The following is a 12,961-nucleotide window of genomic DNA, read 5'->3' on the forward strand; positions in this document are numbered from 1 at the left end:
AAAAAAAAAAAAAAAAAAAAAAAGACTTACACCACCAACCCTCTGATCCCAAGGCCTGTACACCTGGACTGAATTACACCGCTGCTTCTATGGTTCTCCAGCTTATAGATGGCAGATCATGGGGCATGTCAGTCTCTGTAACAGGGTCAGCCAATTCCCAAAATAAATCTCCTGCTATATTTCCCACTCATCTCTACCCATGTATTTTAGGTAACCAATTACTTTCTGCCCAAGTTTTATTCTTTGAGAAATAAATGTGTAATGTGACATGTGGTTGGTGTGGAAAGTTACAACCATTACTTCCATTAACTTGAGTACCTGGAGCAAGTGTCCCTTCCTTTTCCTCTTATCCCCTCCCATTCCTGCTTACATTCACCAAGAAAAAACTTGGCAAAAGTCCTTCTATTTTAAGAAAGAGATGGCAAACCATAACCCCCCCCCCAAATTTATTTATTCATTTGCTCACTCACTACTCATTCATATAATTGATTCAATAATTTGAAATGCTATAATCCACATACTCAAGAGTAAATTGCAGTCCGACTACTTAACTTATGAAACACATAATGTCAACACTTAGGATTCCAAAAGGGACTGGAATAGAGACATCTAAATATATTTAATGAACTCAAGCAAAACATATCACTTGACCAAGAAACTGGAATTTTGAAATATCTGTGTGGACAAATACCGGATGAGTATGAATAGGTTGCTGCATTGCCAAAAGACTTGGATATCACCAAGTTCTGTATCACCCAAAGTTACATCATTGGATATTCTGGTTATCTCGTTTACCATATGTCACAATATTAGAATTTCGATGTATACAAGGACATTAACACCATACTGGGCATAATTTGACTTCTCGGATTCAGGAAGTATTGTAACTGTTATCTTTCAGTGCTTCAATGTTGTCGTTACGAGCAATTGTCATTTTTATGTATAGTATTTTAGACATACTAGGGCTGTGTGGCATTCTCTAGATGTTCTTTTCTACAACGTAAAGGCCCCATGTCAGCCTGAAAAAAGAAAACATGGAGACTCACCATTAAAATTCACATTGCGGATATACTTCAACAACTTCTTGCCCCCAGCTTGCTCCATCTCTGGACAGACACCCCGGTAGTCAGCACAGAGATCCTTGTTCATGTGATGAAGGGCATGAGCCATTGCGTACACTGCGTCAATCACGAACTGAACTTTACCCTCCTGCTCATAGTTGGAATCTTTTCCAATTCTCTCCTGTCCTGCACATTAAAACAAGAAACACACACAAACATTGGTGTTGAGTAGAATGTCTCAATTTGCATTTACTTTCAAATATGCTTAAAGAAAACAATGCTTTGAGGAGTACAGTCGCACAAGCCACACATCCATGTTTGGCTACCATGTTCGGTTGCTTTGATAGTTTTTGGTATTTGACTTTGGAGCACATTACACTAACCTTTCTGATGTATTAGATAAATTTCAGAAGCAGCACTTCAAAGGATCACAATAAAAGCCCTTGTAAAAAGACAACACACTATTGAAAACATAGTGGCCCCATAAAACCAAGGGATTGCTGCGATTAGAAGCTGGGCTGCCACGCGCAAATCTTCAAAGCTCACTTAGTCTAGAAAGGTGACAGGCCAAAAGAAAATGAGAGAAAACTAATGAAATACCACCCCTGAACTCATTACCTTCTTCTATATACCTGCTCTACTTCCTGGGTTGCCTGTCTCAATTGTGCGTATTACTGGCAACTCTGATGCTCAGGTTGGAAACCCTGATGTCATTTTTTCATTCTTTACTGTCTCTTACTCCACCCTCCCACATACATATATCTAATGAATAGCCAAAACCTCAACTGAAACAGTGAACAGTTTGGGCCACACTACCAATGCCCTATTTATGCTTTTCTCATCTCCCATCAGGACACAATGCTAGTTGTCTCTCTTCATCTAGTGATTCCTCCACGTTCATTTTTCCAAACCACAGAGCTAATCACTTCACCCCCGTGCTCAGAATTCTTCAGTGGTTCTCCACTGCCCACAAAATGAAATCCAAACCCTTTCCCCTGACAACAGAGGGTGTTCATCATTTTGTTCCTATCTGCCTAACAACAGTAAGAACTGGCAGTGATGAAGTGTCCTCCACTGTCTTGGAAGCCTTATATACATGATTTTTATTTCATCCTCACTTTGTCAGTTAAATATTATTAGTCCTCATTATACAGATGGGAAAGCCGAGCCTTACAGAAATTAAATCACCTTCCGAAGGTCATGTACAGGAAGACAAGATGACAGCTCAAGGTTTATCAGAACCCGAAACCAACATTTCTCTCACTTCATGGGCCCTACCTCACCCTTTTCCTAGAATTTATCAGCTCTAACGTTAATTATCTTCGGTCATGCCCCTTGTTTTGCCAGAAATATCCCTCCTTGCTTTTGCCCATCAAAACTTAATTCTGTCCCCGTGGCACAATCCAGTGGTTGCTAACACTTAGCTTCTGGATCAGAATTAAAGATTTTCAAAAAACATTTCAAATCTTTATTATAAAATTAATAATATCACTATATTTTAATGCTCTACTAGACTTTCCTTTTCTTTTTTTTTTTTCCTTATATCCTCAGCACTGAACACAGCATTTAATATCTGGTAGATTCTAAACAATACTTGTATTAAGTTAGGCATTCACTAAGTACATGGTAATACCAGGAACTCTCTTTAGACCTCTTGTCCCTCTATGACAAATAATTAACCACAGACTGAATTTCACTTTCGCAGCAATATTTCCCAGATTGTTTTCTATGACACATTTGTGTAGGAAAGAAACAGTAGGGATTCTACAACCCCTGTCCCTTCTCCTGCAAAACAAAGTGTTCTCGATAGCCACTGTGTTAAACGTAATTAGGTTTCTTTACTGAGAGACTGTTTCAGAGTATTTAATATAACATAAAGTATAATTTCCAAGAAGGAAGTTCAGAATTTCCCCAAATTACTTGAATTCATATTTTTTCCCTTTCAGAGCACACATTAATATCTCAAATGGCAGACAGTTCTTTGTTTTGTATGTATCTCACTCCAGTACCAATCAACCTGGTGCTCACTGCTCTTCATTGGGTCTAGGCCTTTTCAGTGTGTCTGGAGCAGGAATCTTTTTTGAAAAAGATAAAATCCATCATGAATCCATACTGCTACTTTGAATTCAAATTCTGGACTATAGGATTTTTACTTAACTCGACAGTCCTACACCTCTACCTGATTTTTTTTTTTCATGAGGAAAATCCTGGTTCTTAATGACACCATTATAACTATTTATTTGCTTGATTCCGTAATACACAAATAACATTCTTAGAATAAATGTCTAACCAACAGTCTAAAAATGTAGTGTAATGAGCAGCCTTGGCATATATGTGTTTTTCAATTCTTACCGGAATATTTTGGTGATTTATTCTGAGAAAAGGGATTGCTTTGTTCAAGAGTCAATTCGTATGTGTTTTTGCTAAATATTGGCCAATTCCCCTCTAATGGGTTTGTACCATTTTGTTCTCCCACCAGCAAAGAGAGAGAGTGTTCATTTCCCAACAACTTTGACAACCAAGTATGTCCTCAAACTTGGATTTCCGTCAGCCAGCTAGGTGAGAAAAGCTACCACAGACTATTTTTATTTGCATTTTTCTTACTATAGGGAAGGTTGAACATCTTTGCATGTAGTTAAAAGCTACTGTATTTCTTTTCTGCAAACTGTTTTTTTTTAAATATTTGGTCATTTTCTTCTCTACTTTTAAAAGCTTTTTATTAATTAAGCATATTAATTCTTTGAGATTAAGTTGCAAATATTTTTCCTAGTTTGTTATTTTTCTTTTACTCACTTTAGGTATTTTCCAAATAAAATTATATTAGATTAAAAGATGTTTTTCTAAAAAAAATTATCAATTTATTTTCTTCTTATTGCTTCTGGATTTTCAATCATGGTTTGAAAAAATGCTCCCACCCCAGGCTACAGAATATTCCACCCGTGTTTTCTTCTTGTATAATTTTATTTTGTAAACTTAGATATTTCATCCACTTGGAATACATTCTGGTATGCAGTATGAAGAATCAAAATTTTAGCTTTTTCCATATAGCTTCCTAGTTATATGCCAGTTCATTTTTCTCACTGATTTGAAGTGCTTCCTTTATTATATATTAAGTTTTCCATGCATAATTAGATCTATTTCTGGATTTTTGAAATTTGTTTCACTGTTTGGTTTGTCTATTCATGGGCCAACAGTACAGCTTCAATTATAAACTCTTTATAACATTTTAATAACTGGTAGAGTTAGCCCCTCTCTCACCAAAATTGTTCTTTCTTTTGCAAATTTTATGTTGATTTTTGTTTATTTACTCAAATGAGCTTTATTAACTACTAATCTATCTTAAGAAAAAAAAATACTTGATGTTGAGTGTCTGCTGTACTTATAAAGCAACTTAGCCAGAACAGAAATCTCTACAAAGGTGAGGACTCCCACGTGTGTCTTGTAAATTGTTCTTTCTTTTGCAAATTTTATGTTGATTTTTGTTTATTTACTCAAATGAGCTTTATTAACTACTAATCTATCTTAAGAAAAAAAAATACTTGATGTTGAGTTTATGCTGTATTTATAAATCAACTTAGCCAGAACAGAAATTTTTACAAAGGTGAGGATTCCCACGTGTGTCTTTTCATTTGTTCAAGGCTACTTTTGCTTCCTTCAATAGTGTTGTAAAATTTTTTCTCACTTAGGTTTTGAGTGTTTCATGGAAAGTGAGCCTTGGTATTTTACTTAGTTTTGCTATTATAAATATGGTTTTCTTTGCTAAGTATTTCCTCTGGGTTTTGGTTGCATACATAAAAGCTATTCTTTGTTTTGTTGTGGTTGTTTTATTATTTTTCAACTTGCTATCACAAAAAATTTTAAATACAGAGGAAGGTTGAAAGAATTTTACAGTGACCTCACCAACTAGATTCTTACATTAACATTTTACTATACTTACATTATAAGGCAATTCATTTTCTAATAATTTTATAACCTGCTACTTTACAAATTTCTCTTATTTTTTAGAGTACTTAAAAGGGCAATCTTGAATGGCACTATGACCATTCTAAAATATATACTATGAAACGGGTTCAGACTAGTAATTCAGGAGAGCAGTTTCTAGCCTGCATTCATAAAGACATTCATCTCAGAAAGAATACCTTGGAAAATAATCGCAGTATTTTAAATAATGACATATTTCATTATGTTTGAAACATTATAGGTTTTACCCCTCTCTTGAAGAGTCATCAGGTATGTTATAGTTAAAAGCTACTGTATTTCTTTTCTGCAAACTGTTTTTTTTTAAAAATTTGGTCATTTTCTTCTCTACTTTTAAAAGCTTTTTATTAATTAAGCATATTAATTCTTTGAGATTAAGTTGCAAATATTTTTCCTAGTTTGTTATTTTTCTTTTACTCACTTTAGGTATTTTCCAAATAAAATTATATTAGATTAAAAGATGTTTTTCTAAAAAAAATTATCAATTTATTTTCTTCTTATTGCTTCTGGATTTTCAATCATGGTTTGAAAAAATGCTCCCACCCCAGGCTACAGAATATTCCACCCGTGTTTTCTTCTTGTATAATTTTATTTTGTAAACTTAGATATTTCATCCACTTGGAATACATTCTGGTATGCAGTATGAAGAATCAAAATTTTAGCTTTTTCCATATAGCTTCCTAGTTATATGCCAGTTCATTTTTCTCACTGATTTGAAGTGCTTCCTTTATTATATATTAAGTTTTCCATGCATAATTAGATCTATTTCTGGATTTTTGAAATTTGTTTCACTGTTTGGTTTGTCTATTCATGGGCCAACAGTACAGCTTCAATTATAAACTCTTTATAACATTTTAATAACTGGTAGAGTTAGCCCCTCTCTCACCAAAATTGTTCTTTCTTTTGCAAATTTTATGTTGATTTTTGTTTATTTACTCAAATGAGCTTTATTAACTACTAATCTATCTTAAGAAAAAAAAATACTTGATGTTGAGTTTATGCTGTATTTATAAATCAACTTAGCCAGAACAGAAATTTTTACAAAGGTGAGGATTCCCACGTGTGTCTTTTCATTTGTTCAAGGCTACTTTTGCTTCCTTCAATAGTGTTGTAAAATTTTTTCTCACATAGGTTTTGAGTGTTTCATGGAAAGTCAGCCTTGGTATTTTACTTAGTTTTGCTATTATAAATATGGTTTTCTTTGCTAAGTATTTCCTCTGGGTTTTGGTTGCATACATAAAAGCTATTCTTTGTTTTGTTGTGGTTGTTTTATTATTTTTCAACTTGCTATCACAAAAAATTTTAAATACAGAGGAAGGTTGAAAGAATTTTACAGTGACCTCACCAACTAGATTCTTACATTAACATTTTACTATACTTACATTATAAGGCAATTCATTTTCTAATAATTTTATAACCTGCTACTTTACAAATTTCTCTTATTTTTTAGAGTACTTAAAAGGGCAATCTTGAATGGCACTATGACCATTCTAAAATATATACTATGAAACGGGTTCAGACTAGTAATTCAGGAGAGCAGTTTCTAGCCTGCATTCATAAAGACATTCATCTCAGAAAGAATACCTTGGAAAATAATCGCAGTATTTTAAATAATGACATATTTCATTATGTTTGAAACATTATAGGTTTTACCCCTCTCTTGAAGAGTCATCAGGTATGTTAGCTTATTAAGGGCTCTGAGAAACACAGGTACGTTTGTCTTTGGGGTTACCAGGACTTGAAAAATGTAGCCTTACATCAAGAAGATCAGAACTGGCAAGTTAACAACAACAACAAAAAAGGCTAACTGTATTTCCCCTACTGTGGCAGATGCAACTGCGAGCCAAGGTCAGAGACTCTGGTTACTCATCTAGCACCCCTCCCCTCCTCCCCTAACTGAAATCTGCTTCTCTTCAGGTATCGGTGGCCACCAAAGGAGTGAGGGGTTCAGGACCTCTCATGAGCCTCACTGAGTCTGTCCTCATTTGTCTAAGCCAATCCAGTTTCCTCCTTGGCAAGGGCTGATTAAACCCACAGACCTAGAAAACAAACTTATGGTTACCAAAGGGGAAAGGGCAGGGGAGAGATAAATTAGGAGTTTGGGATTAACAAATACACACTACTGTATATAAAATAGATAAACAAGGACCTACTGTATAGCACAGGGAACTACTCTCAGTATCGTGTAATAACCTATAATGGAAAAGAACCTAAAAACGAATGCATATGTGTGTGTGTGTGTTTGTGTGTTTATGTGTGTGTGTAACTGAATCACTTTGCTGTACACCTGAAACTAACATAACATTGCAAATCAACAGGAGTTTGCGATTAACAAATACACACTACTGTATATAAAATAGATAAACAACAAGGACCTACTGTATAGCACAGGGAACTACTCTCAGTATCGTGTAATAACCTATAATGGAAAAGAACCTAAAAACGAATGCATATGTGTGTGTGTGTGTTTGTGTGTTTATGTGTGTGTGTAACTGAATCACTTTGCTGTACACCTGAAACTAACATAACATTGCAAATCAACTATATTTCAATAAAAATTTTCAGAAAAAGTTTATTGGGGAACTCCTGAGAAAGTTTATTTGCTCTTAGAGATGAACTCAACTGCATCAAAACAATCACACACCCCCAATACACACACACACACACACACACACACACACACACACACACTGCATTTACTCTAGTCATTTTGCAGTCCTCAGGCAATTACCCAGCATACGAATAACAGCAGAATAAAAATGTGGCAAGGATGTGAAAATACAATCGAGCTGTGAGTTAGCCAAGCCTAGAATTACCCTACTTTTTTTTTTCCAAGTGACATACTCAATGGCTTATACATTTAACTACAGCTTGATACTCAATGTTTTCCAGGTTTACATGAACACTACACTTCTTATTCATGTACCATTTTATAACATCTCAAGGGACTAGCGTAAGTACACCTTCTTCCCCCCAAAAGTGAGAAAAAAAGGGTAGTTTTAAGAAACATTTTTAACAATGTAGATTGAAATAGAAAACAAGAAAGCATTTTCAATCAATTCTCTGTTAACAGCTCTTTCTTTCAGGCTTTCTGATGAACTGAGATGTTGTTAAATTCTTTTCTTGAATGAAGTTCATCCTTTTCATCACATTTCCCAGGAAAGGGTTTGAGGTTTAGATAAAATAAGGAGAGCTCTGAAGCATTAATTATTTTTTATTTCTCCAGCAAGCAAAGAAGCTTTCCTTTTAAAGTCTCCCGATTTTCTGATGTAATGTTATTTTTACCCAAATAGTTCAGTATTTATCTTCAAAATGCACACTCCTTTAAGCTTATATTGAATAAATTTTCAGCTGCACTACACAGGAATAATCTACAAACCCTCTCACGACCAGAATTTCTAGTGTTCATTCTGCTGGTGAAGTCTTCTCTCTTTGAAAGATCTGCTTATTTTGCCCATTTTAACATACTGCTTTCTCAGAATATATGTCTTAGTTAATATGCATGAGCAAACTATCAGGGAGAAAAAAATGGCACAGAAAACGTAAGAAATTATGGATCTGAAATTATTAATATAAACAATCCCATTGCAATACGAAAACCAAAAGAAAGAGGAGGTTGGGCATAGGCAGGAAACAAACCAAAGATATTTGCTAGTGCGAACTAAAATACCTACCAACACCGTCCTGTAGATTTGAACAACTGGCCCAATGTTTACCATATGTTTCTATGGGAGTGATAAATTATAATTTGTATTTTGATTTCACATATTAATTGCAGTTATTTGCATCGGGAGGACCTCTTGGAAGTTATATATGCTCGTGCTGACTGTGCTTTTAAATGCTGTATTACACAAATATATTTTATTGAATGTAAAGTCACAAACTTAAAAATCTCTTGAGGCTAAAGTCCTGAGTAGTACTGTATATAATTAACTAAAATACTAATGCTTGGGTATACTGCAAATGATCAACACACTAATAAAAACAGGAAAAGAATATGTCACAGGAGCTCTGAAACTAGAGTCAGGGCATATACAGGTGCTGACAGAACTGCTAGATTCTGCGTAAAAAGGATGCAAGGAAAGCACGGTGGATATCCTGGAGCACTAAAAAATGTTGCAGGGCTCTAAAAACGCTACAGTTCACCAGGTAAGCCTTATTAAAATGCTACTGCAGTCCCTTCCATACTTTATTTAAAAAAATAATAATAAATAAACAAATAACTTGGTTTACTGGATAACATTTTTTTCCTCTCATGGGTATACTTTTCTCTTTTAAGATGAATGTCAATGGTAAAATAAGATTCTGTTTTATGCAAATTTGTTTTTTGGTTTTTTTTTTAAACAGTGACCCCATTCATAGAATCTGGGGTTAACAACCCATAGCAAGAAATACGAATTGAAGGAAAGTCAGAAGTTCTGGATTGAGACAAAACGCCTTCACTGCTGCTGTGCCTCTATTTGGAGGTGAGGCTAAATGAGCCTAGCAACTCGTGAAGAGAACGATGGGCGCCCCTGGCACAGTACTACAGGCAGCCTGCGCTTATTGTGTTCTTCCTGGGCACGAGGCTCCGCGCGAAGCACTTTTCATGGTTTCATGTTAAACCCTCACAACGCTTTCCTGGGTACCATTCCCCATCCCTCTGTTACTTCACTATACTTTATAGACCATTCGCTAAATTGTTCTGTCCACATCTGGAAAAGCGATGAACCTGGAGTTTTCCCCTTTGTTTCTTTCCATTTTCAACTTGAGTTTAGAGCCACAAATAATCTCAAAGTTCATGCTAGCCATGATTTTTACATCCTCTTACCCCCCACTTGAAGGTTTTGCTTGTGTTTCCTGCAAGGAGGAAATGGATCGTTCTGACAAACACCATCATAGTCTTCCCTGACCTCTCCTTGGGTGGAAAAGTTAATGCCCAGAGAAACTGCCAAAGGGCTGGCAGAGGAACAACAACGGCAGCAGCAAAACAACTGATCCTCCTTCGATGACAAAAATGTGACTGTAATTGAACCATTAACATGCTCATGTTCTGCAGTGAACACAGCGAGTACTATGTTACAGACTCAAAAGCTACTCTAGCAAAGGTATTAAAGAGTGCCTAGCGGGCTTCCCTGGTGGCGCAGTGGTTGCGAGTCCGCCTGCCGATGCAGGGGACGCGGGTTCGTGCCCCGGTCCGGGAGGATCCCACGTGCCGTGGAGCGGCTGGGCCCGTGAGCCATGGCCGCTGAGCCTGCGCGTCCGGAGCCTGTGCTCCGCAACGGGAGAGGTCGCAGCGGTGAGAGGCCCGCGTACTGCAAAAAAAAAAAAAAAGAAAGAAAGGCATGCCTATAAACACAACTGTATATAAAACAGATAACCAACAAGGACCTTCTGTACAGCACAGGGAACTCTGCTCAATATTATGTAACAACCTAAATGGGAAAAGAATCTGAAAAAGAATCGATACATGTATATGTATCACTGAATCACTCTGCTGTACACCTGAAACTCACACCACATTGTAAATCAACTCTCGTCCAATCTGAAATAAAAATTTTAAAAAAAGAAAGGCATGTTGATCCTCAGACTTGGCTCCAGCTAAGCCAGGAGCCAGAGTCCTTTTCCTTTCAGAGCTGGTCTCGTGAAATCTTTTACTATTTCCTCATTTCAGGATCTTTTTTCAACATCGGCTGGTCTACTAGTGGATGAGAAGAGAGACAAGCAAAGGTGAGCAATTAAATTAAAGAAGAAACGGGTGTGTGGAGACACCCACGAATGACAGGGTTATGATCGAATTGTCAGCGAAACTTTGCTTCAGGCCTTGTTTTACCAGCTTGGCGAAGTGGGTAAATGGTCTGAAACTGCAGCTGAAAGACAGCTTCACGGGTCTGACTAATCTGTCATGTCCACAGAGCTATAAGGGTGTGATGAGAAGTGAGGGCTCCACAAGAAGGATGTGCCTCTGAGTCCATCAGCCTTCAGCTTGTGAACATCTTGAAGGAAGACGCCAGGCTCTCCCACACTGACTGAGCCCTGTGATTTTGCCAGCGGTTCCTATATAACCCACTTCATAGAGCAACCTCTGCAGGGATGTACTTAAAGCCCAGAATTGGTACCAGCTTTACTCTTATTAAACTGGATCATGGCTGCCGTAAAAGTTCTGAAATCAGAGAAAAACTATACCCACACGAGTAATGTCCCCCACGATGATATTCAGAATGTATAATGATATAACCCTAGAAAAAAACGCTTGAATTCTCCTCCTTTACTGGGTTATAAGCAAGCTGACGGCCAGGAAGGGTCCTTGTGTGTGTTTCTCATCTAGCTGAGGCCTAGAGCATGGAATGTGTTTAATAAATGTTGAATGCATGAATAAAAAGGTAAGGCTCGCCCAAATGTTATAAACCAATTCTGATATTACCATAAAAACACAATGCTTTGCCAACCACCCAGGAATATAACGGCACATTTAAAAATATGCAGCATTGAGCCCTCTGTGGTGCGTGCAATTCAAACAGAGCCCGAGATAGTAACCAGCCTGATATAATTGTTTCGTTATTAACAAATGGGCTGAGTATGAAACAGAGATATATAAAAGACTAAGGGGGAACAGCTTGGAAGATAGCCCTAAATGACCCAGAGATGAGCTAATTCACCAGAAAGATGGGAAAATGCTAACTGTCTACACTCTTAACAACATAGCTTCAAAATACGTGAAGCAAAAGATGGCAGAACATACACGCGGTAGTCGCTGTGGGAGACTGAACCTGCGTGTCTAGGAACTGACAGGGTTGGTCCCAGAGGCGGGCTTCGCAAGAGAAGGATGCCGGATGCTGACGTGGAGGATGCGGATCTTGGGTACCAAAGACATCGAGTGCAAGGACAAGTCTGCAAGATAGTCTGTGTGCTGCTGGCTCCGAGTGCTGGAAGGAACAGCCCTTGAAATCTACCAAATACTTTACGGTTGAATAACTGAAGTTTAAATAGCCATGCGTCAAGGATTGCTTGTGCGCTCAGCAAAGCACGAGGATGGGCACTGAAGAACTTCATTTGCAGAATTCCCTGGGGAAAATTTGTCACATGATAATATCTAACAAGGATTGAACTCCTACTGTGTGTAGCAGGCATTGTCCTAAGAATTCCCTAATTTAATTCACACAACAATTCTATGTTTATAGGTCAAGATTTCACTATAATTGTGGAATTTTATGGATAAGGAAACCTCGGCAAACAGAAGATAAGTTTGCCTAATGACAAACGGAGAGGAACAGCATTTGTACTGAAGCACCGTGACAGCAGTGGGTACCCACCTAGCTGTGCTAAAAACCAGGTATTTCGTGATTTGACTTGATTTCGGGCAGACTTGCTCAATGACCCTTATTTTATCCACCTTTGAAAATATGGTAGCTTGCATTATTTATATTTATGCGATCTACGATCCATACCGATATGGAGATTTAATTCTCAAATGTCTGAGAAACGGCATCACGTTATTTGGAAAGATGACCATCCTGGCTTGAATTGACTGGGAAAACATTCCAAGTTCATACAACGCAATCAAGTAAGCATGAAATAAGGTCTGACTTTATAATCTTCCTCTTTTGATAAATTAAAAGCTAGGTAATGTTTTCAAAATTCTGAACGAGAATATTGATTCAAAGTGCTAAGAATAGAAATATAATTAACCTAAGACTGAAGCACAGCCTGTAGAAAAATCATCTTCAGACATACTGGATTTCATCCTGAAAGGAAAGGAAAAAAACTGAGGTGAGAAAGCAAGAAATGCTTGGGGTTGCAGGGATCGAAGTCGAGAACTGATCCTTAATCAGTTAAAATGATCACCAATAAGTGAAATCTAGAAATAGTATCCCACCTCTCAGCATGCTCTCCAATACCAGCTTTTTTGCATCATTAAAGAATTCATTCTTTTTTTTTTTTTT

The 12,961-nt window shown here is 37.0% G+C and overlaps 1 protein-coding gene across 2 annotated transcripts in view; it reads right to left on the reverse strand.

Moving 5' to 3' along the window:
* GRM7 (glutamate metabotropic receptor 7) overlaps nt 1-12,961 on the reverse strand; it is a 919,887-nt gene that overhangs the window by 306,978 nt on the left and 599,948 nt on the right. Inside the window, exon 6 of one of the 2 annotated variants that reach the window (XM_024124144.1) lies at nt 1,047-1,247. The exons of the other annotated variant lie outside the window; for it this stretch is intronic. Coding sequence (XP_023979912.1) covers nt 1,047-1,247 — 201 coding nt within the window. The remainder of the gene's footprint in view (nt 1-1,046; nt 1,248-12,961) is intronic. 2 annotated transcript variants of the gene reach the window in all.

The sequence above is a fragment of the Physeter macrocephalus genome, chromosome 18 (assembly GCF_002837175.3).
Source record: "Physeter macrocephalus isolate SW-GA chromosome 18, ASM283717v5, whole genome shotgun sequence".
Taxonomy (NCBI): Eukaryota; Metazoa; Chordata; class Mammalia; order Artiodactyla; family Physeteridae; genus Physeter; species Physeter macrocephalus.